General features: G+C 36.8%; 2 protein-coding genes across 6 annotated transcripts in view; both read left to right on the top strand.

The window, feature by feature from the left end:
• The window catches only part of IPO7 (importin 7), a 47,137-nt gene extending 38,263 nt beyond the window's left edge, over window positions 1-8,874 (top strand). Inside the window, exons 19-26 of one of the 2 annotated variants that reach the window (XM_081064731.1) lie at window positions 219-316; window positions 1,686-1,781; window positions 2,480-2,700; window positions 2,805-3,010; window positions 3,802-4,008; window positions 5,799-5,915; window positions 6,736-6,855; window positions 7,688-8,506. In XM_081064731.1, the coding sequence (XP_080920857.1) occupies window positions 219-316; window positions 1,686-1,781; window positions 2,480-2,700; window positions 2,805-3,010; window positions 3,802-4,008; window positions 5,799-5,915; window positions 6,736-6,833 (1,043 nt within the window). In that variant the 3' untranslated portion in view covers window positions 6,834-6,855; window positions 7,688-8,506. Of the gene's footprint in view, window positions 1-218; window positions 317-1,685; window positions 1,782-2,479; window positions 2,701-2,804; window positions 3,011-3,801; window positions 4,009-5,798; window positions 5,916-6,735 lie in introns of both variants that reach the window. The other variant, XM_081064730.1, reaches the window with a different exon arrangement.
• Window positions 8,875-16,297: 7,423 nt separating this feature from the next.
• ZNF143 (zinc finger protein 143) overlaps window positions 16,298-25,850 on the top strand; it is a gene marked incomplete at its 5' end in the record, with an annotated part of 42,309 nt that continues 32,756 nt past the window's right edge. Inside the window, one exon of one of the 4 annotated variants that reach the window (XM_081064760.1) lies at window positions 16,298-16,424. In XM_081064760.1, the coding sequence (XP_080920886.1) occupies window positions 16,298-16,424 (127 nt within the window). Of the gene's footprint in view, window positions 16,425-19,475; window positions 19,502-25,850 lie in introns of those variants that run through there. The other 3 variants (XM_081064759.1, XM_081064758.1, XM_081064757.1) reach the window with 3 other exon arrangements.

The raw sequence follows: 25,850 nt of genomic DNA, 5'->3' as shown, positions 1-25,850 counted from the left end.
CCCCTCCCCCCAATCAGTCTTGGTATAATCTTTTAGCTACTAAATATAAAGGAATTCACTTTAATGATGATTCATTACTACATCTAATTATAAATGAATATACCTTAATTAAAAGTGAATGTTAGGGACAAAACAGTCTCAGATAGATTTGCTTTCTTTTTCTAAGATTTTTCAGAAACAAAGCATTTATATTTAACTGATGCTTTTTATTAATACAGATATGATGCCTCTGCTTCATAATTATGTGACTGTTGATACAGACACACTTCTGTCTGATACCAAGTATCTTGAAATGATATACAGTATGTGCAAAAAGGTAGGTCATTTTTAATTAATAGGACATACGATGCTGTTGCTATAAAAAGTATGAAATTGTGACGCTACATGATACCACATTATGGCAAACATATTATATGGGTCTGACAGAATAAGGGCTTTAGAAGTTTTAACTTAAAAAGACTTTGAATCCTAGATGTCACAATAATGGGTTTGATAAGTATTTGTCTTCTGTCTGCCCTCTGACATTTAATTGGGTGTTACATTTTTTTATTTTTAGAGGGCCTGGAGCTTACCTTAGCTTAGTTCTTTAATAGGCTTTGGATCAAAAGAAGGAAAGAATCCAGAACTTGAGGGATTTTTGAAAGGATCAGGAATTATTAGAGATGTTTTATAAAGAAAAATCCTTGGAGGCTGCGGGTTTATGGAGGCTATACGGTAATTATACAGTAAATAACAAGGTTGTAAAATGTGAGGGTTCTTTTAAAAAAGTCAAAAGTACTCTGCCATTTCTTGGAAAAATCATAAGATAAATTTATGGTAAATGCTACTGTTTTAAAAAAAAATGCTTTTCTTAAACTAGAGGTGCATGTAAAATACTTGAATTGGCATTCTTCTATAGATGCAAAAGTTAATATAATTGGTAGCATTTGAATTTCTAACAGTACTTGTTGAGAGGCAGTAGGCTGTTTAACACCAGGCATTTAAAAGCTGATTTTGCTTCCTGAAGTCTTTAGATGTGCTTGTCTTCATTGATATCACAATAATCACCTAGTTATGTTATCCAATATTTATTGCCAATAATATTGTTTATGTTAATATTCTGGGAACACATATTCTCTATACTATTGTATTCTAAAACACTTAATCCGTAACACTTTCAGTTCTCTAGTGCTAATGAGTACCTCAAGTCCATGTTTTTTATTTCTTGTCTGTGGACATTTGTTGTCAACAAGGTGCCTCTTCCTCCACCTCTCCCACTTCGGTGTCAGTAGTTTCGATGTTTTGAAACTTGTGTAGCGAAAAGGTTTTCCTAGCAACATCAGCTTATTTTTTTGTAGCTCTTTACATAAGAGCCAGATGTCCCTGAGAAAGATAATGGCTAAGGTAAAGGTACTTTGGCATGTTTGTATGAGAAAGTAGAGGTTGTCAACATGCTATAGTCCAGAATGGCACTACAGGGGGCTGCTTTAATTATGTAGTCCAAAATCCCAGATTGCTGGAATATGACAGATAGACAGATAACAACTCCATATCCTCACAGATGCTTTAGACTATAGTCTGAACATTTCATTCATTCATATTAATTTAGAATGTCTTAAATACTGCAGAGATACTAGATGGGGATGGAAATTCTCAGGTTGGAAGATTTCATGATGCCTCACTGCAGTTTACATTGTGTTGATTAGGTTCTTACAGGAGTTGCAGGAGAAGATGCAGAGTGTCATGCAGCAAAATTGTTAGAAGTCATCATTCTACAGTGCAAAGGGCGTGGCATTGACCAGGTCAGTGTGGCTAACTAGTAATGATTCATGTGTGAGGCTTCAGAGAACGAATCTTTCCCCACTTTTTTCCTTGCCATTTGTTTTATGTTTTGTACATTATTGTTTATTATGACACCTATATAACATTGGTTTAAAATTTAACCAATATATAATAATTATCGTATGTTTAATATGTATATGTTAAATATAACTGGCAAGTTTTATGTCTACTTGTTATCATGCAAGGTAAGTTTTGACTTAAGATTTTTCAGTATGTTGTGAGAGTATTGCTTGCTACATTATCTATCACTTTGCAGTAAGATAGGTTTAGTCATTAAATTTCTGTGGTCAGTTTCAATAGCAATTTTTTCCCAGCTTTATTGAGATATACTTGAAATAAAACATTGTATAAGTTGAAGATACACGGTGTGATGAATTAGGTGATACATGCATATACTTTGAAATGATTACCACAGTAGGATTAGTCAATAGGAATATTGTGAATCCATGATCGCTATTATGGTGAGGCTTTTAATATCTCAGTGAAGACTTGTTCTTCTCTAAAATTAGATTTCCCCATGAAACACCCAATAATAAAAACTATTGTATCATCTAATGGAGAAAAAAGGGTTAGCTGAGACAACAAGTAATTTAATATGGATAGGATAGTTAGATTGCTGTTCCTTTCAATTTTGGGATATTTTGCTCTTTCTTTCCAGTGTATTCCCCTATTCGTGGAAGCAGCTTTAGAGAGACTGACAAGAGAGGTGAAGACAAGTGAACTTCGAACAATGTGCCTGCAAGTTGCCATTGCAGCTTTGTATTATAATCCACACCTACTTCTTAACACCTTAGAAAATCTTCGCTTCCCTAATAACGTTGAACCAGTTACAAATCATTTTATTACACAGTGGCTTAATGATGTTGATTGTTTCTTGGGGTAAGTGACATATGTTGGACATTCATTTATTTAACTTTGTAAGGAACTCTGTTTATTAAATTAAAAAAGAAAGAAGAAAATCTTTATTTTATTTTATTTTTTAGGCTACATGACAGAAAGATGTGTGTTCTGGGCTTATGTGCTCTCATTGATATGGAACAAATACCACAAGTTTTAAATCAGGTTTCTGGACAGATTTTGCCAGCTTTTATCCTTTTATTTAATGGATTAAAAAGAGCATATGCCTGCCATGCAGAACATGAGAATGACAGTGATGAAGATGATGAAGCTGAAGATGATGATGAAACCGGTAAGGGATTTGCGATGAAGGAAGCCAAACCTATGTATTTAAAAATAGCACTGGATATTTTATTTTGTTAGTCCTTCTCCTCAAGAAATGTGGGATTGTAGCCAAATATTTTCATGTTGTTCATTCATTCATAGAAAGACTAACTTACCTTCCCACTAGTGAAAGGTCCACAAAGGCAGGAACTTCAGCTATATTTCCAACACATAAAGCAGTTCTAGGCATTTATGGTTTTTAGTGGTGGCAAACATCTGTCATTTATTAATGCTAAAACAAGCATCCTAGCACTATATAATTAAGTTAATTGAATGTTGCCTAATACATTTCATCTGTAGACTACAAGAGTATAAATTGATAGAATGTTGGTTAAGATAAATTACTGTAAAGGTTTCAAAATAAGATAGTTATTGCCATTTTTATCTTTTATCATTTATTAAGCTAGCCTTGAAAAAAAATCTTGCAAAATGTGTTCTGTGGATGTAACAAACTCTATTACTTTACTGTTGGTGTTTGGTTTGGTATATAACATAAGGCCTAGAGCACGCCCAAGTCTAAATCTCATTATGCAGTCCTTTTTTAAACCTCTAATATTAATCGTGGTTGGGTTTCTTGGATTTCTATGAGATTTTTTTTTTCTATTTATTGCTGAATATATACTTAAACACCAAGTCCTGGAACTCTTCCTTGAATTTATTCAGTTGTGATTTGTAATTTACTGACAGTTATTGCTGTCAGTTTGTTGAGTAACAGAATATTTCAGTATTAACAAAAGCACCTATTGTATGACTTGCCAGAGGAACTGGGGAGTGATGAAGATGACATTGATGAAGATGGTCAAGAGTATTTGGAGATTCTGGCTAAGCAAGCAGGGGAAGATGGAGATGATGAAGACTGGGAAGAAGATGACGCTGAGGAGACGGCTCTGGAAGGCTATTCCACAATCATTGATGACGAAGATAACCCTGTGGACGAGTATCAGATATTTAAAGCTATATTTCAGAGTAAGTCAACTCGTTATATGGAATTCAGTACCTCTATATAATCCATTTCCCTGAAGCAGTCTGTTTTTATGTCCCTTAAAGGGAATTTGAGTATGTCAAATCCAATGTAGAATGTGATTTAGGATTGTTAGGCAAAGTAACCAAAGTTATTTCTACTGTTGCCATAGTGTGAGAGTATTTTCCTCATCCTATCATTTTATTTTTCTTTAGATTATAATTTTGAAACATTCACATTATAGGAAAATAGTGTAGTTCAACAAGTTTATATAATGACAGTTCCTCTTTCCCACTTCTGATTTTTAGTCTCCCAGCTTTACCCAGAAGTATCCACTCTTCTGTTTGTGTGTTTATGGGTTTCTCTCTTCTTCCCAGCCAAATCTACACTTACCTATTGAGAATTTGATCATTTATAAATAATGGCCTTGGTGTTCCTTTTCTTTTTGTCCTGTGTCACAGTGTGTGTGGCTACAGAATATTAGGTGCAAGTTTGTGCCTTTTTTTTTTTTTTTTTACCATTCATTTACTTGGATTTCAACAAAATATCGTTTCCCTCAGAGTTAATTATTGCACTGTATCATTCTTGTGCATTGTCAACTTTGATGTGTAAAATAAGTTCTCTGATTAGTCTTCCAAACCCATAGCTAAGCAATTTTGATGCAACGTTGCAGAAACACAAAGAAATGGTTTCTGAGCGTGGCAGGCAGCAAGAATTGACTGAGGTGCCAAGAACTACTGTCTTGCTTTTGTCTATGGCTTTGTGTTTTGTAGGTTTAAACACGTTAATCCCTAAAGAATTAAGGAATTAAAATAGAGGGCTCATGCACAGTAAATGCAATAAAGTAGAAATATAAAATCATGTGATTTAAAATCAGCTTTCCCCACAAAATACCTGGCACACCTAGTATATGAGGAAATCAGTTTTCATTCTTGAAATTACTCCATTAAAAAAAATTCTTTTGTGGAAAATCTTTATAGAGAACATTTTCTCTCATTGTCACTGTCTCTCACTCACCACACACACACACACACACACCTCTCTTTGTGTAGTTATTTAATTGAAATAGGGAAATACATGGTCAGACTTGATATCTTTATACATCAATTTATCTAGTGCATGTTTTCATGAAACTTTGTGAGATTTTTAATACCCGGTCTTGTGATGCTGGGAAAATTTGTTTTCGTTTTTTTCACAGGTTGAGTTTGACCATTATTTAGGATATAACAATAAAAATGTGTGAGCATTTCAATTTTAACTTAAACTTAAGCACTGCAGATCTGTCCTTCTATGGAAAGACAGTAGGTGTATTTAAGAAGCGTTTTGAATCTGGAGTACAGAAAAAAATGAGGCATTTATTTTGTACCATTCACCCCTTTCTTGCATCTACTTAATGCTGATTTTTGTTTTGTAACTTGGGGATTTGAGAAATCTAACCAAAGTACCCTTGATTATTTTCAAGTTGCTTTAATTCTGAATCTCGTAAGGGGTCAGATTAATTTTATTTCTTAACTTTCCTTAGTTTGTTACTTATTATATAAGAATGGTTTACGGTCTGAATCCTGATTTGCTAAGGATATGAATCTAATTATGAGAATGATTATATTTTTTGAGGCATAAAGCAAAACCAGAATTCCCCCGCCCCCCATACCATTTGTTTCATAATAACTTATTATTGGGGGAATATAAAATAGGTCAGAATTTTGGTACTGGAGATAGACTATAGGGAACAGGAATAAAAAGGAACTACCAGGACTGTCTTACTGCCCTTTTCACCCGTTTCTTTTCTTGATAGCTATACAAAATCGTAATCCTGTGTGGTATCAGGCTCTGACTCATGGTCTTAGTGAAGAACAAAGAAAACAGTTACAGGATATAGCAACTCTGGCCGATCAAAGAAGAGCAGCCCATGGTATGTTAATTGACCACAGCCCCTCTTTAATGCAACTAATAATTTGGTACAGCTTTAAAATTTTATATCAAATGATTTAAAATTATATAAAAGCTACAGTTGTTGCAGGTGAAAGGAATTCACTCTAATCTGAAGGAATGAAATGAAGTAATAAATTTTGTGTTTGGCTATAGTTTACGGTGTAGTTGAAGACTGCAGGAATTTTCGTAAGGTCACTCAAGCTTATGGTGATAGCTTGATAGTCAAAAATCCTATTAAAAGTAAAAAAAAATGTTTGACCTTATGAAAACTGCTCTTCTATTAAAGAAAATTCTGACATTATCTTGTCTTTTCATCCTCAAACATTACAGTCAGTGTGCATTTCTAAAAAGGACATTTAGATAATGTATAGCCTAACAATTTTCTATACATCTTAATACATGTTAGTCAAACTACTTTTATATTCAACGAAGGGTCCTCCTGTTTTCAAAAAGTATTTTTATGGTTGGGTTTGGGTTTGCTTGCATTAGATTCATTAGCTGTTAGTCCCTTTGAAGATTGGATCCTACTGATTCAGTATTTGACTCAAAAGGGGTATATAAAGATTTTTTTAAAAAACAAATCAATGGGAAGTGACAGCTGACTAAGAAGTCTACAGAATACAACAGGAGAGTTTATCTTGTCTACATAATACTTGCCTCGGCTCCTGTACATTTAGAGGGAGAACTTTGGAACTTCATGCCTAATACTAGTACAGCTACGGTAATGTCAGTTTCTTCTGTTCTCCAAAGGAGTAAGATGACTGAGTGCTCCATTAAACTATCACTCACTTGTTTTCTAGAATCCAAAATGATTGAGAAGCATGGAGGATACAAATTCAGTGCTCCAGTTGTGCCAAGCTCTTTCAATTTTGGAGGCCCGGCGCCAGGGATGAATTGAGTTTCACTTTCCTTCCTGCTGTGTGAGTGTAGTGAAGAGCTTGTGTTCCTCCTAGTAGCGGTTCCAGAACTGGTTCGTGTTATCCACTCTAAACTAATTGATCGATAGATGGACAAAAACCCAGGAGGTGGGACCCGATCATGCAACTTGGCACTGAGAAAGAACCCAGAGGGCTTTGGGGGGGGGGAAACTCGGGGGGGGGTATTTTCTTTATTTTTTGAAGAAAGTAAGATTCTGACTGAAAGTTCAAGTGACACTGTGGAAATATGAAACAAGAGGGGATGTCATGAAGGCAGCTTTTCTTTTTCTGAGGAAAAAATAGGCATGGGCTACAGGACTATTTAAAATGTCTCATTTACAGTATAAGCTCAGAGGTAGATGTAATTTTTACACCTATGAGTATTTGTCCGATTTCTGTCTCTTCCTCACCATTGGGTATCTATTCTTCATATGTAAATAAGATAAGGTAATTGATAACCTTATTCAGTCTTCATCATTTCATTCATCAAATATTGTTCCTATGTAGATTATTGGACATTTATTGTAGCACTACATAAACTGATTAAAACAAATCTGTAAATGAATTAGCACTTTCATATTGAAACAAGCCTGCTAGCCTATGTATAAAATAGCAAAATGTTTGCTGTTTATAAAAAGAAGGGATGTAATGGGGCGGGGGGCAGGGGTAATTTCAAGTTATTAATTTAAAAATGAACTAGCAATTTTGTACCTGGTGACTTTGTGGTGCGCTCACTTCTGATAGTGACTTGAATTCGGTATGTTAAAAGGGGTTAGTGGTATTTCATTGCTGCTAAAAAATGGCAACTCCCTCTGTGTCTTGTTTTTTCTTAAAGCTCTCAGTGTACAAGTGGATATTTGGATACAAGACCCTACTGTAACAAATAAGAAAGGTGATATTTGAAGCATGTAAACTGGATATAAAGTTCTACTCTTAAGGAGTTGATCAAAGTATGGCTAAACATCTATATATGCAATCTATTAAAAGAACTTAATTCGGCTATTATGTCTTAATTCGATTGCAGTGTTTTCCTAATTATGAAAGTTTTCCTCATTGGCTTGTTTTTATCCTGTACCGAGAAAGTGTGCAAAATTCACACTTTTAAAATTTGACATTTAACACCTGCCCACCCCCTTTTCCCCATCTCTCTTACCCCTCTTATTGATTGTGGTATCTTATCTTAAATAGATAGGCTGAAGGCACATGGTTCCCTCCAAAAACCACTACTGATACCACTGCAAAAACAAGCCAGCAACAAGACAACATAGAGAGGTTGGCTTGCTTCCCTCTCTCTTAACTGCATGTTCAAAAATAAGCCTTTATTGATCTTAAACATCTGTCAGATGAGTCATACATTGGGTTATTTTTTTATATACATGTATACACACAATATTTCAAATTGAAAGCAACATCTCAATGGATTAAAAACTATTAAATGCTGTTATCTATAACAGACCAGAAAATTTATAACTGTAAAAATGAAACATGCACATATTGATATTTAAAATGCATAATGAAGAAAACCCATTGGTGTTGTGTTTTTCTTGTATGCCAATAATTAAGCCACTATTGTTGGCACTGTTTGGTTTTCTATTTTAACACTGAAGGAGTGAAAAGTTTCCTATATTTATGAATTTACTATGAAAATCTTGGCAAAAAAAAAAAAAGAAAAAAAAAAGAATTGTCTGTCTAAAATGTGTGGATGAAAACTGTTAATCAAGTGTGTTTCTACTTTTTCCCCCCAAGTTGGACACCATCTGTATACCCTAGGTTGCTTAAGGGGATTTCACTATTATATAAAATCAATAAAATTAAAATGGAGTAGTTGTATATATGCAACATTGTGTACAGAGGGGAGATATTGAATAGTATTAAACGTTTTCGTCTTCCTTTACCTTTTATCCCCTACCTAATACTTAGTCTACTTTTTTAAATTTCAGACTTCACTGCTCTTTGAATTGATAATTCCAGTTTTCACTGTTATTGGAAAACCATATCTAATAAAGGTTTTAGTTATTCCCATGCACAGTATGAAAATTCTCATTTGCTGAGGTTTTGTTTCAAGAAAATGTATTGGTATGTCTTTGAGAACAAGTTTTATTGTTTCCTCTGTCATACAATCCAAACTAATTTCCATTTATGGATTTTAACTGAAATTAAAGACCTTAAAATTAAACTTATATTTAATATTAAATAGTGTTCAAATGGTAGTTTCTAATGCATCAAATATATCTCAGTTATTTTCTGTATTTCTTAAATTTAACATCAAATTATTTTCTTATAGATTATGTATCTTGATATGTCTGTTTCTAGATAAGGTTATAGGACTTTTGATAACTTGAGTATATTTACAAACATGTAATTCGTTGCATGTAGATTTTTAACATATAGCCTTTATCACGGTTTCACTAACTTATAACTGAATTTTTAATTCACAAATTATGATTTTGTTTGGGTTTCAGTATTTATCTTGGTGGCTGACACTAGCATAAAATCTTTACTTTTTTTGTAAACTTAAGCAATCCATCTTTTAAAAACCTATTCCTTTATCAGTAGTCAATAAAGGAAGTTCGTCTGTGTCTCTGCAGGTTATAAAATGGTAATTACTAACCTACACACTTTTACCAAGGTGGTGACCACTATGCTCACGCCTGGAAGAGACCAGTGTGTGGAGCAGGCTTGGCCAAACCACAGCCCTATGGCTGCATACTGCTATTCAGCCCCAGGTATACCCCGAAAGCAAGCATGAATAAAAAGTCATTAAAAATTGTATTATTATGACTAAACCAGGTCTTTGGGAAGAGCTAGCACAATGCCTTAAGCATAGGCATTCCATGATTTGTAAAATGAATAACCTAAAGTTACATTAAAACTTACCAGTTATAAAAATGTCAGCTCTGTTTATGTACGTTTTGGTGAAGATTATCTGTGACTATATGATAGCTACCTGCCTGAATTTTAGGTTTCACCCTTGAAGTTGGCCAACCTTGCAATACTTCACACTTTGGTTGCCTGTGTTTCTTACAAAGGGAAAGTTGGTACCCAGCTAGAAATCCAGGGTTCTATCATTATGGAAGGAATAAATAGCTTATTTTTGGTGTGTGGTAATCCCCCCTCTAGGTTTTTTAAAGCACAGGTGATAATTCCTTTATATATTTACAGATTGAAATTTGTCAGTTATATTCAGTGATTCCTATATTTAAATGCTCCCTCCTATCAGTCTTTTGATGTTTCCTTCAAAATCCTTTTAATAAACTCAAACTAGAAATACAGGGGAACTTCTTCAATGGAAGTTCCTAAAAAATGCATCTACCAAAAACCTAAAACTAATGGACTTAATGATAAAAGACTTAAAACACTTTACCCCTTGAGATCAAGAACCAAAAAAGCATGCCCCCTGTTGCTTCTTCTATTCAACATTGGACATGAAGTTCTAGCCAGTGCAGTTATGCAAGAAGAGGAAAAAAAGACATCCAGATTGGAAACGAAGAAGTGAAACTATATTCACAGGTGATGTGATCTTACATGAAACTCTAAGAATCCACAAACAAAAAGTGCTAATGACTTCAAGGATGCAGAAAATGAGATCAACATACAAAAATCAGTTGTATTTCTATATAGCAATGAAATGAAAGTGATACTAAAATTCTATGTACAATAGCATCAAAAAATACACAGGAATAAGTTTAAAACTGAAAAACTTACATTCTCATCTATTGAAAGAAGAGACCTAAATAAATGGAAAGATATCCCATGTTCACGAATTAGAAGACAATATTGTGAGGATAGCAATACTCTCCAAATCGACAAATTCAGTGTAATTCCTATAAAAATCCCAGCTACCTTTTTTGCAGGAAATGATAAACTGATTCCAAAATTTGTGTGGCAATACAAGGGATTCAGTAGCCAAAACAACTTCAAATGTGAACATGATTTAATAATCCTGACAGTGACACTGGAATAAGGATAGACATACTGACCAGTGGAATAAAATTGAGTCTAGAAATAAACCTTAAATTTGTGGGCAATTGATTTTTTGACAAGGGTGCCAGACCATTCAATGTAGGAAAGAATATTTTCAACAAATGGTTCTAAGACAGCTGGGTATCTGCATGCAAAAACATGAAGTTGGTTGGACCCTTACCTCACACATATTTAAATACAAGATCTCCAACTGTAAAATTTAGGAAAAGATGTAGGCATAAATTTTTGTGACTATGAATTAGATGGTTTCTTGGATATAACACCAAAGCAAAAGCAACAAAATAGATGACTTGGACTTCATCAAAATTTAAAACTTGTGCATCAGAGGACACATTCCAGAAATGGTAAAGACAGTCAAGAGTAGGAGAAAATATTTGCAAATCTTTAGTGTATAGGAACACTTACAATTCAATAAGATGATTGAAAAATGGGAAAGAATCCAAGTAGACATTTCTCTAAAGATAAATGACCAGTATCATTGGAAAAGATGCTCAACATCACGTCATTAGGAAAATACAAATCAGAATAAAACATTTCACACCTAGCATGTCTATAATCAAGAAGGTAGACAATTGCAAGTATTGGTAATGATGTGGAGAAATTAGAAACCTCATACATTGCTGATAAGATGCAAAATGTTTATTGTGAAAAAGTTTGGCAGTTCCTCATCAAGTTGAAAATAATGTCACACATCAATTCCACTCCTAGACTATACACACACTCGCAAGGTTGGACAATTAAGTTTGCGAACTCATCCTAGAAAAAGTGCTACATACCTCATTGCTGAATATCACAACTGTTACCTTCGAAGTCCTCCCCTTGGGAAGCTATGCACTGATGCCAGTGCCTACTCCACCCTTCAAAGCAATTTTGGAACTCTTTCTGGAATGTCTATCAGAGCTGTCATCTTATTAACCTTGATGTCCTGAATGTCATCAGAATGTCTTCCTTTCAGTATTTCCTTTTATCTTCAGGTAAAGAAGTCATTGGCCAGATAGGTGAGTAGGGAGGGTGTTCCAATACAGTTGTTTACTGGCTAAAAACTCCCTCACAGACAGTGCTGTGTGAACTGGTGCATTGTTGTGATGCTAAGAGCCATGAATTGTTGGTGAAAAGTTCAGGTTGTCTTTTTCACGCAGCCTTTTCAGCCCTTCGAAATGCTAAACTTGGTTAACTGTCCAGTTGGTACAAATTCATAATGAATAATCCCTCTGATATCAAAAGGTTAGCAACATCATTGCAACAAGTTCGTGAACATAATTGTCAGCCTGTGTGTCTGTGATTAGGACTGGCTCTGAATATATTCAAGAGAAATGAAACACATGTCCACACAAGAATTTTTGATTATTCATAGTAGCATTATAGCCAAAAGGCAGAAACAACCCAAGTAGCTGTCAATTGAATCTATAATATGTGGTCTGTCCATAAAACTGGGTATTTGGCAATAAAAAGGAATGAGGTACTGTTACATGCTACAATGTGAATGAGCCTTGAAATCAGTGAAATCACACAAAAAATGCAGTTAAATGTCTAGGATTGGCACGTCCACAAAAATTACATTAGAGGTTGCCAGGAGTAGAGGGGAGGAGGAAATGAAGACTGCTAATGGGTACAGGGTTTCTTTTTGGGGATGATGAAATGTTTTGAATTAGATATTGGTTATGGTTGCACAGCCTTGTGAATATACTAAAAACTAAAGTATATACTTTAAAATGGTGAGACTTATTGTACATGAGTATCTCAATTTTCAGTTTTGTTTAAAGAAAGTCTCCAATTTGGTTCAAGTTCTCTAAAATGTAAAATGAAATGTTTATTTAATACAACTAAGTTTTACTTATGGTTGTGCAGGTGTTACCCATATTAGAGGGAAAATAGATTGTATTCCCCCAGCATTTTGTTTTGTTACTAGTTTGTTTTTTAAATCCTATTAACCTATCAAACAATCTAAGGTGGTGCCAAACTTTTGGTTAAATTTTGGGGTACCCTTAAAATTCCTTTTTTCTGTTAATGTTGCATCTGTTATATCTTTCAATTAGGAATTTTAAGACTAAGCCAAACTTCCCCCCAAAATTACAGCACTTAGTGTTTTTCTATAAAGTGGTATCAACCTTACTGCTTGTTTGGAGACATGATCTTCACCTTAAAAAAAAAATTCTCACAAGTGTTTTCCCAGAAGATAAAATCATGTTGAAAACTGGTTTCATTCATGGACTACCCACTACTTAACTCTACTGCCAAAAACACTGCAGACTTATTATGTATATTAATGAAACTTGGTTTTCCCTTTGTCTGGAATGCTCTACTTTAGATTTAAGCAAATGTAATTAGAAGCCAAAATGATAACTAGAATCTTTGAAGGTAGCCAGTTTTAAAGGGACACCTGGAATCTTAAGGGGCTTTAGAAGATTTGTAACCTTTTGTAAATTAAGGGTACATTTCCCTCTTAGTTTGCCACTAAAATTTAGCACACATTAACCACAATTGGTAAGCCTTTGAGCTACTTGGGTGATTTTTCAAAGATATAATGAATGGGGTTAACAAGTGGTCCAAGGGTAGAGTTGGTAAAATGGAAATACTGCATTCATACCAGAATTACTATACATCAGCTTATGAGGGCAATCATGCCATTAGCTACTAACATTATTAGTTGTACTATAGCTATGCTTAAGTCAGCATATATACTGAGAATCATTTATCTGAGATTGGAAAGGAACATTTTAAGTAACCTAATCATCCCAACACTTCCAAAATTCTAATTAAGCCCTCATCAGTGCTTTCAGTGTGGAAGCTAAGTGAAATTAACTGAATGAGTTTAGTCTACAGACCAAGCGAGGGCTCTAACTTTGGGTCCATGAGCCCTCTGAAACCATAAACTTTAATATCTTTTTCAGTTTTCATCCAAAATCTCAAAGGAGCTATCAAAGTGCTCAAGAACCACTGCTATAGACCATTAAAGAGAATTGGAGAAAGATGGGCTACCATTTATTAAGCACTTGAATGCATCTCTGATAGGAACTGTGCTAGATTTGTTTACCTACATTCTCATACATCCTCCCAATCACACTGCGGCATAAGTGGTTTTACCTTACATGAGACAACAGGTTTTGAAACAAGTGACACATCTACAGCCACAGCTCCCAATGGAGAGCAAACCACGAGTTTGGTTTTAAATTCCTCAGTGTTTAAAAAAAAACCCTACAAATTCATGATAAATTCAAATTTATTACAGCAACAATTTAAAAAATCCAAATCACCTATAACACCTCCCATAATTAATGCATTTCTATTTTTCTATACATATTATATAGGTATACATATACATATTATGTCATCGTACAAATATGCTAAAGTCAATTCTCCAGAAAGTTTTGAGTTAATGAAGGAAATGTTTTTAAAAAAACGTGATGGTAATAGTTTTTAAATGGGGCTAGAAATGTTAGGCTATCTAGAAAATTGGGCAAATAGTCCAGCTTTAAGAGCCTAGACTAGCATTGGTTGGAAGTGAAATACTTTCAAGTCGCTGATTTAAGATACAAGATGTAAGGGTCAGGAGGTGATTTGGGGAAAATGTGAAGATTATGAATGCCTCTGAATATTTTCTACATTTGAACTCTGTTCCAGTCTCTGGTAAATACTGTTAATACAAAGTTCTATTACCTGTCACAAAATCAGAATTAAAGTCTCCCAGAATCAGATTAGAATTACAGCGTCCTATTCACCACCACTGCCATTCAATTTTTACAACTACTTAGTAGTCCTGGGGATGTCCTGTAACTGCAATCTGCAATTAAAGGGTTATTTTTAAATTCTTTTTCAGGTTCTGTATTAGTGTTTTAACGAGTAGACTACAGGCATGGGACTTAGTAATACAGATATACCATCTGGAAGGTACAGACAATATAAATTAAAATACTTTTCATCCGAACTCTGTACAGCCCTAGGACAAAGGGAATCCATTGGATACCACACTGGTTTAAGGGAGCCATTCCTCCAGTTTCAAGTAACCTAATCCAACTTTGTCACATTTTTCATTTTTATAAGAATGTAAAAAATAACTACTTTAGACTTCTAAAGAATATGTAATCAAACAAAACTCAAAGTTCTCTCTTCCTTCGAATGGCATTTACACAATGATTGTGCAACTATAATTTGGTTATAGTCAGCCTGACGCCCCCACTCTCCACCAAGAAGAAGGTAATGTTAAAATCTCAAACTAAGCTCAATTGTAAATCAAAACATTTCAATTATTCTGAGAATGCCACCTTTAATTTACTTTTGATTTAACCCCTTGGCTATTCCAAAATCGTCTGAAATGCAAAAGACAAACCTAACATCATTCAGCTCTCGCCAATTTTTGCAAGCAGACAGAATACAAACCTGTTACCACCGGCAAGCCTCCGCATTCTTAGTAATTCAATTCCTCATCTGGAATGCCCGATTTAACAAACCTTTGGTCTATACACTTATCTAATCTTTACTCAGCCCGCTTGTCAAAGCAAACGAGTACTTAATACTACTGAAATGGCTAGTATTTCCAATAGTATAGAAAAGGTTTGGGTTAAGACCTACGAAAATAGTACTTAAACTTCACAGCTAATTTATATCCATTCTTAATAGGTTTGGGGAGTCCAAGTCAACGCTTTTCCCACCCTTTTGACTTTCCTTTAATTCGCGACACAAACACAAAAGGTAAAAGGTCAAGTAAAGTAGCGACATCATTACAGACAACTTCAAATTCTGAATTTAAACATGAAAGCACGAAAAAATCCGCAGTGTCTCCCAGCACAATTCGAGACCATCGCCCAGGTGCCAAGCTGCGCCGAAGCTTCGGCAGAGGCAGGAAGCTCAACCTCCCACCGAATGGTGATTCCCCGGCGACTGCAGAGGCAGGGCAGCCAGTGACCGGCAAACAGCAGCTCTCGGATAAGCACAGCCCTTGCCCAAGACCAAAGGCCTCAGCTGGCATCGAGAGCCCCCAGGGAACTGTTAGGCTTTCCATCCTGTCCTAGCCCTCCCACCCACGTCCCTCCCAACGGGCGACACTCGGCAATCGCAAGGCAAAGCCTAAACCAATCGCCAGAACGCTCTCCAACAAGCCCACCGGGAGGCCCAAGGCCATCTCCTACCCCTGTGGGGAAAATGGCGCCAGCCACCCCTTCTCCCTCCCGGCTAGTCACAAGGACCAGCCTCCCTCCCTCGCTACAAAATGGCGCCTCCCGTTGGGGCCCCAGAATCGGCATAATTCACTTGTCTGAGAGGCGGTGTCCGTCTGGGATGAGCGGTTCTGCTAACCAGTCAGACAGAGGAACTTTGATTCCGCACTTTGCGCAAGCCACTCAGACGCTGCCTTTAAGGCATGACGTAACGAAAATGGGGCGTGGATAAGGCGGTCTCCCACGTAGCCTAAATTTGAGCCAATGGCAAGCAGAAACCGTCCAGTGAGTAACGTAGTGATAGCCCAATGAAAGCTGGGGGTGGGCTTCAGACTCTCTATGCGGGTTGCGGGGCTTGGGGGCCGGGCGGCTGTTTCCTGTCCTGGTGCATGGTGGTCGGACGAAGGAATTGTTGGAAAATTTTCTCGGAGGTTCGTATATAAATGTGTTTTTACCCAGTGTGCATTATTCTCCGCCCGGCCGCCGCCCTTAGCGCGGCGGCGCGGGCCCGCTCGGGCCCCGGCTCTGACTCCGGCTGCTCAACCTCCGCCTCAGGCCTTGCCGATTCTACGGCCGGCCGCTGGAGCGGCGCCTGGGCAGAAGCGGAGTTTATTAATAACCCGCGGCCGCCACTCTGGGGCGGCGGAGCTTTTCTCGCTGCGGACGCCACCCCCCCACACACCTTGTCTCAGCGCGCTGTGCCCCGCCTGTTCCCCTCTGGGGACCGCCGAGGGGAGGGAATGAAGGAGGGGAGGGTGGAGCCCTCGGGAGCCTGGCGGCGCTTCTCGGCTTGACCTCCGCGCGGAGAGAGTCCCCAGGCGCTGCTGAGGCGAAGCTCCTCCGGCTGGGACGGCGGGCCACAGCCCGCACTAGGCCCCACCTGGGGCGCCGGCGTCAGGACTGGCCGAGGGCCCGCTGGGGCCCCACCTGCGGATCGTACCTGGAATTGCCTCCAACCCAGATCGTGCACAGATCACTTGTTTCCCTCACTTTTTTTTTTTTGTTTGTTTAATTTTTAGGTCACTGAGGCCTAACATCGAATGTTAGGAATTACCCATTTTATCATATCTCCTTTTTCATGGTTGGGGCCAAAGAGGGAACGAATCCTTCAGTTGCTTTTTAACATGTTATTGTGGAACATGAACGAGTTTTTATTCCCTCCCCTGATTCTTTTTTTTAACCTTTAACCCCCGCGTTAACGAAGTTAAGGAAGAAGTTGGGAGAAACCATTGCTAAACCCATTATTTGTTTAAAACCAATGTCAACATTTAGCTTGGAAGTGTCTAATCAGCTGATATAATCAAGGGGGGACATGGTGTAAAATTGTCAGCTTTGCCCTGAATCTTTGGAAGATGCGTGAGTTTTGCTGTAGTTGACAAAAATCTGTACTTAAGTTCATTGTTAAGTTTTTAGTAAGAATAGGTGATGCGATCACCGAAAACCCGATGAGATTCGTAACTAATCCAGGCGTATAATTCCATAGCCCCCCATTATTTTTTTAAAATAATAGTTTTATTGGTATAAGTCACATACCTTACAACTCACCCATTTAAAGTACGTAATCAAGTTGGTTTCGTATATTCAGAGTTGTGCAACCATCTCCACAGTCAACCTAAAACATGCTTATGACTCCAAAAAGGAACTACCCGTTAAGTTACTCCCCATTTCCCCTTATCCTTCCTCCCCTCCCCCAACCACTGATCTGATTTGCTTATTCTGAACATTTCACATGAATGGAATTACACGGTCTGTGGGCCTTTGTGACTGGCTTCTTTCACTTAGCATATTTACAAGGGTCATGTTATAGCATGTGGCAATACATTTCTTTCTGTTGCCAAATATTTCATGTAGAGATACAACGTTTTATCCATCGGTTGATGGACATTTGGGTTTTTTTCCAGCTTTTGTCTGGTATGTGTAATGCTGCTATGAACATTTGTGTAAAAGTTTTTGTGTGGACATATTTTCATTTCTCTTGGATATATATACCTAGGAGTAGAATTTCTTGGTCATATGGTAGCTATGTTCAACCTTTTGAAGGACTGTCAAACTGTTTTCCAAAGTGACTGCACCATTTTACATTCCTACCAGTCATGTATGAGAATTCACAATTCTTCATATCCTTGCCAACACTTGTTATTAACACAGTCTTTTTGATGGTAGCCATTTTAGTGGGTTATGAGTGGCATCTCTTGTGATTTTGATTTGCATTTCCCAATGACTAATGGTTTTAAGTATTTTTTTCATGTGCTTTTTGGCCGTTTGTATATCTTTGGAGAAATGTCGACTTGGATCTTTTCCGTGTTTTTAAATTGGATTGTCTATTATTGAGTTGTAAAAGGTCTCATTTATGTACAAGTACCTTATCAGATAGTGATTTGCAAAATGTCCATAGCCTTTAAAAAAAAAAATTTTTATTGGGGAAGGGGAACAGGACTTTATTGGGGAACAGTGTGTACTTCCAGGAGTTTTTTTTTTTTTTCCAAATCAAGTTGTCCTTTCAATCCTAGTTGTGGAGGGTGCCATTCAGTTTCAAGTTGTCCTTTCAGTCTTAGTTGTGGAGGGCGCAGCTCAGCTCCAGGTCCATTTGCCGTTGTTAGTTGCAGGGGGCGCAGCCCACCATCCCTTGCGGGAGTCAAGGAATGGAACTGGCAACCTTGTGGTTGAGAGCCCACTGGCCCATGTGGAAATCATACCGGCAGCCTTTGGAGTTAGGAGTATGGAGCTCTAACCGCCTGAGCCACCGGGCCGGCCCTGTGCATAGCCTTCTGCTGCAAGTTGAGATAGTGCTGTGAAGTAAGGATTCATTGTGTTCTTCATGGAAAGACGACCAAGCTGGATTCGGGAATTGTGCCTCCTACTGTTACTTTAGCTGTTATTAATTATGTATAATGTATATGCAGTTTATGATTATGTGAGGAAGACTTTCTGAGTCCTGAGGTTTTCATCCTTACTTAATTTGGAAGTTTTTATCTAGTTTTTGTTTTTGTTTTATAATGTGAGGTTTTACCTAGTTCTGGGTCTTTTTGCTCCTGGCTGTATTTCAGGACAAAATGTCCTGAAATAAAACCAGGAGTTGGATGCGTTACTGCTCCATTCTGTCCTTAATTAGTGACACAGTGTTTTAAACTTTATTGTACTGTCAAAATGATTTTGTTTTTAAGATGGATTTAGACTGAGAAATCCCCCTCTCTCATAGAAAAGAAAATTTTGAAAACAATGATAAAGTTTTCAACATACTTGCCCATAACTCTAATTCCGTTTTAAAACTTCATTGCAGTAACAAACAACTCTGTCCATTAATAACTTGTCCATTAATGTGTAGACCCAAGCATTTAACTCCAAACTACATTTTTTTGTACTTAAGATACCACTGTACTCAGCACTTAACTTTGGCTAAATGATTTTTGGGGTGAATTAAATGGCTTTTGGGGTCATTTACATATATACATAAAGTTTATCTTAACCACAAACCTAAGTCAAGTACTGGAGTAGTTACCCCTGTTTTGCAGGTGAGTCAACTGAAGTTTAGAGTAACATGTCCAACTGCGTATTACACAGCAAAGCTGGGGCTTAAATCTATGACTGACTCAAAAGCCCAGTCTCAACTGAGTTATTCAGTCACCTACTACATACCCAACTCTTTAACTTTTAAAATGTAAGATGTCTGTATTTCCTAGAATGATAACAGTATTTTAAGTACTGTACATAATATTGGCATAGGATGGAAGTTATTGTACCTTTTTATTTATCTTAAGTTAAATGATGAATGCATTTGGCCTCATATTGAAAATACAGAGATTTGTATAGTATGAAGTAATGGTCACAAGAAGTTGGCATCATTTAAATTAATGGTAGTTTGTACTTGCTATAGCCACACAATATAGTAGTATGTTATAAAAAGTGGGACAGTGAAAAGAGCACTGGGATAAAAGAAAACCTAATCTTTAATCCCGTCCGTGACCTCATACAAATTGTATTCATTTGTTCAACAAATATTTAGTAATCAGATACCATGTGCCAGGCATTCTTGTAGGCACTAGGAATTCATGGGTGACTAGGACAGATGGGGACCTTGTCTTTGGGGAACTTAAGAGTTAACTTAGAAATTCTGGTAAGTGAAATTCTCTGTGAAGGAAATAGTCCTGTGATAGAGAATAAGGAGATGGTGGTAGAATGGATATTTCAAGTAAGAGGTGACACTGAAATATATGTGCAAAAGCAGGAAGAGTTAGGTGTGTACTAGTTACTAGAAGATCAGCGTGGCTAAATATACAGAGGGTGCCAAAAAAATGTATACACATTTTAAGAAAGGAAAACTATTAAAATTGTAATGCTCAATATATATATTGATGACTACAAGTCACGTTTGACTTCTGCAATTACGAGAGTTGCTCAAAGTGGTTACCATCAGTGTCCAGACACTTCTGATTATGGCAAACTACTGCTTGAGCAACATCGACCAAAGTGTCCACTTGTATACATATTTTTGGCATCCCTGGTGTATAATGGATGATAATTGTAAAGCACTCTGCAACATGAGGTATTTTAAACTCATTATATATTGAGCATATAATCTTGGGAGTCAAAATTCCAAAGACCCATAGGACACAGGACATACCTTAGAAGGCTCATAGTCTAATTGGGCAGACTAGATGTAGGAGTTAACTGGTAAGAGGAGAGAGGAGCATTAGTTATCAGGAATGAGAAACCTTTCAGCCAAGAACAAGGTTCTATAAACCTCACTTTCCTCACCTGTAGAAAGAAAACTAGCACAAGAATACATCTTTAGTGCTAAGGGCTTTACATACATTATTTCACTTAGTTCTTACAACAGCCTTATCAGGTGGGTGTTCTCGCATTTCTTCAAAAGAGGAAATGGAAGCTCAACAGAAGGTTAATTGCGCAGGAGCTGAGCAGGATTCAGATGTGTAACCCTCCAGCAAATTATAAAGACATATGCAGATAAATCTATGATAATAAAAGCGATTAGTAATTCAAAGTGACCTGGGCCAGAAGTCAAATAACAGCAAATACTATAGGATTCAAATGATGACTGAAATGGGATAGGGAGGAGCCAAGGCACCTTGGAAGAGCTTGTGGTAAAGGTTGTTCCCTGTGCCTGGCTGCCTTTCTGCTCATCCTACTGTAGGGAATGATGATTTTTTTAAGCCCAAATTCACATGCCCTGTCTTTGCATCCTTGAGACAAAGTTTAGGTGCTCTTACTCTTAATGCTTCTGTTTATATGAAAGTAACTAGTTTTAGTTTTTAAAACGAACATAATACAAGGTAATTTTTTTAACTTCTAGAAGGTATAAAGTAAAAATTAAAATTTCCACCCTCATTTCCTAGTCCCATTTCTGGGAGGTAACCATGTGAATTGTTAAATATATATACAAGCATATCCAGATACTTATATACATTTTTAAAAACATGAATGCAGTCATACCATATATACTGTTCTGCAATTTGCTTTTTCCTTCTTACAGTATATCTTGGACATATTTCCCACCATTTCATATAGATCTATCCCATTCTGTTTTATGTCTGCATGTTTCATTTATGGATGTCCTATAATTTATTTAACCTGTCCTTTTTGATGAGTTTTTAGATTGTACTATTTCTTGCTTTTATAAATAATATAACAGTGAACTTTGCACACTTAAGAGAGGATCTGTTTAGTGAACACACAATGGGATTTATAGATGATGTAATACAGAATTGTACACCTGAAATCTGTGTAACTTTACTAACAATTGTCACCCCAATAAACTTTAATTTAAAAAAAGAAGAGAGAAGGGTCTGTTTAATACGTTCCAAGTAGAATTACTTGGTTTAAGACTTGTGTTTAAAATTTTGATAGTTAGTGCCAAATTGTCCTAATTGTGGGTTGTTTTTTTTCCACATTGTTTGGTTTGTTTGTTTGTTTTCCAGTCTCAATGTGGCTTTATCTTTATATTCTTAGTTATAAGATTTCTGTTTAGCTAGTTGTCAGGTGGTTCTCAAGGGCAGTGGTTCTATAATTTAGTTGTAATTTTGATGTTGTGAGAGGAGGCAAGCACAACGTTTACCTACTACACCATCTTGACGGAATCACCATGTTGTGTTTTTTTTTTTTTAAAGATTTTATTGGGGAAGAGGAACAGGACTTTATTGGGGAACAGTGTGTACTTCCAGGCCTTTTTTCCAAGTCAAGTTGTTGTCCTTTCTATCTTAGTTGTGGAGGGTGCCGTTCAGCTTCAGATTTTTGTCCTTTCAGTCTTAGTTGTGGCAGGCACAGCTCAGCTCTAGGTCCAGTTGCCGTTGCTAGTTACAGGGTGCGCAGCCCACCATCCCTTGCGGGAGTCGAGGAATTGAACTGGCAACCTTTGTGGTTGAGAGCCCACTGGCCCATGTGGGAATCGAACCGGCAGCCTTCAGAGTTAGGAGGCTGGAGCTCTAACCGCCTGAGCCACCAGGCCGGCCCCCCATGTTGTGTTTTAATGATCTGTTTTTACATGTCTGGAGTAATGGAATGAGTTTCTGAAAAGCAAGGACCACTTTTTTTTTACCTCTCTAGATCTGTAAAGGCATACACATTGTCTGATATGTGTGTGCATACACATACATGTGTCTGTACATACATATACTACTCAAAATATAAATCCTGCACATTTATTCAACAAACATATTTTTTAGTAGTTTGACCATGGTAAAGGTAAAGACCTAAAGGAGAATAATAGGAGATGAAATTAGAAGGATAGGTAGGGGCCAGGTTGGAGAGTAGCATGAATGTCAGACTAAGGAATTGGACTTAGTCCTGTAAGTGATACAACTATAAAATACCAGAAGGGGAAAAACGTTCAAATATGGATGGATTCTATCTTTAAATCCCTTTGCAAAGATCTTAAGTTCTTGCTCTTCTTTAAAGTAACCCCAATTGGAATTCATCGTGCTACTGATTTTTGCAAAAAGTCCATGCTGAACAGATCCACAGACCAATTCTCAGAGTAAAGGCCTTGGCCTCCTAGCAAAAATTAGTGAATGAAATTAAAATATTTAAGGTATATGTCATTTTTAAGCTTCCCTTTAATCTTTTTGACTAATCATCCATGTATTCTTATAACAGAGCAACCTTCTAGTATAATATCCAATGCCACTAAAGATGTAACAGGAACATACTCATTGTGTTGCTGGTGGCAATGCAGTTAGCACGACACTTTGAAAAACTAATGGCGGTAAATTGTCATAGCCATAAAAATACTCATATTTTTAAATCCAGTAATCTTAATCCTGGGAGTTTATTTTAAGAATGTAATCTACTCTACCCCCCCTCACACCAAAAACCTAGTAATAAGAGAAAGTAGAATAAGACAGCGACACGGAACTGTATAAATCTCTTCTCATTTAGCTTAAAACTACTCATAAGCATTAATAGCAAACATATGTAATATCAGGTGCTATCCTAAAGGATTTATATTTATCCTAATAACAGCTCTGTGAAGTACTCTCCTTTTACAGATAGGGAAACTGTGACAGAGCAGGTAAATAACTTGCCCACGATCTCATAGATAATATGTGGAAAAATGAGATTTTGAAGCAGGCTGTCTGGCTCCAGAGTCCTCATTCTTAATTATAATGTTCTATTACCTCTTACAAGCATTCCTTCCTAGGTGTAACCCTCACTTTCTAATCTAACTATGGGGCATCCTCCTTAGGTAGTTTGTTCTAGTAACTGCTTACTGTAGATAATACTGCTTCCACTCTGGAGAAAAACGGGTAAAGTAACTGTGATAAATGTTATGATAAGAGTATAGACAGAGTATCACGGGAAATCCGAATCATTCTGACCCAGTTTGAGGAGTTCACGTAAAACTGTCTGGTGGACTCTGAGACCAGAAAAATTTAGCCAAGTAAAGAGAGCAGGAACAGTTTTCTAGATGGTGTGAATAATAATGTTTGGAAGTCTAGATGCAATCCAGTAGCTTCTATAACAGTTGTTGAGCCAAATGGTTAGAAGGCAGACTTTGCCACTTATGTTGTGAAGTTAAGGACATTTAACCTTTCTGATCTTTGTTTTCTTCATCTGCAAAATTAGGATAAAATGGTACTTAATTCATAGGATTGTTAGGAGGATTGAATAAATTAGCCATAATGCCTGGCATATATTAATTTGGCGTAAAAGTCATTGTGGTTTAAAAGGTTAAAAATAGTTTCAAAAACCGCAATTACTTTTGCACCAACCTAATAGTATTATGGAAGGGTTAGTTATCATTATCATTTTCTATTTAACATATTTGTGTTATTAACATTATTATTAAATGACAATTATCATTAACTACTAGAATTTTAATCATATTGTTGGAGTATAGAAAGGGAGCAGGTTTTGGCTAGAACAAGACTGGAGGGATATAGTAACCAATTTGTCTTGATTTGCCCAATGCTATCCCAATTTTAAAACAAAGTGCATTTTCCCCTCCCCCCATACCCCAAACAAAACAAAACAAAACTGAAAGTCCCATGTCCCCAGAACTTCCTCAGTCTTAGGCAAACTTGGGTTATCCTCCCTAGTGGCGAAGTTAGTCGAGTCCAGATCATGGTATTTTGGTTTTTGTTGTTGACTTGTACAAGTGCTCTATGTATTCTGGATATTACGTTTGCTACATTTCTGTAGGGGTTTTCTTCTGCTGCTGATGCTCACATACATAATCACTTTCCAGAAAGGCAGGAGCTTTATTACACACATTACGTCTTCATTGGAGATTCCTAGTGCTTCAGGACAGCCTCCTCTGTGTCCCATTTTGGCCCATTAGTCTTATTAAAGCGCATGAAATTGACTGCCTTTCACAAGGTGGCCCTTTCTAAAGATGTCATGTGCCTCTTACATGCTCATTTTCATACAACCTGGAAATGTTGGTGACAGAAATGATCAAGACATGGTGATGGAAATGGTGTGAACAACTGTAGAGTGTTTTATCTCTGGCTTGTTTATTCCTTTTCTTCACTCTCAGATTTTCCCCATTGGGTCATTTTCTAACAAGGCATTAATTGTATCACAGAGTCTTTTTGAGAACTTTAAAAATAAGATGGTCCATGCACCTGCCATCACTTAGTACCTCTGGTAATTGTAGTGCCCGTTTGAACTCTTCTGAATCCTTTCTCCCTTCGCTACTCCTTGCCTTGTATTTGCCAGCAATTTGTGTCCAGAAAACAGCTGTCTCATCTTTCAGTTAGAGTAGATTTTTTCCCCATTAGGATTGAAACTATAGGTTAAAGAAATTTAACAGTTGACCAGATTTCAAACGAGAGAACTTTTATTTATTGCAGATATGCCAGCTACCTACTGATGTTACATATTGTAGTTATTTGGAGATTTATAAATAATTGAATGAAAAGGACAAAGGCTTGAGTTACGATTAAACCTTAGATATTTTTTAACTTCATGACCCAAATTACCTTGTAGTCTGCCTCTCTTAGATGAATACTGCAAAAATCATGCATTGCTTACTGCATCTTTATAGGTGTTTTCCCTTGCATTTCCTTATCTTAATTTATTTCTGTTATATAGTGATAGTAGTTGTTCTGAAAATTAGCTTGTCCCAATCCTATACTCATCAAGCATCTAAACAGCAGAGTACCAGTGTTACTTTGAGACTTCTCTGTCAGCCCTCAGAGGTAACAAGAAAGTGCAGTTTCAGTCTGCTCTATGACTCTTTCAGGGATCCCTGAAAAATCAACCCTTGAGTGACTTTTAGCACAGCACTATTATCTTTCTGTGAGTCTAAACCACAGTCCCTGGCTTTAGTCCAAAGAGGGCACAATTTGTAGAGCTTGTAAAACAAAAATCTCCAACTAGTCCTAAACATAAGTATAACTGAAA

The sequence above is a fragment of the Rhinolophus hipposideros genome, assembly GCF_964194185.1.
Source record: "Rhinolophus hipposideros genome assembly, chromosome: 10".
NCBI lineage: Eukaryota > Metazoa > Chordata > Mammalia > Chiroptera > Rhinolophidae > Rhinolophus > Rhinolophus hipposideros.
Note: the sequence above shows the minus strand (reverse complement) of the source record. Positions and strands in the feature narration are given on the sequence as shown.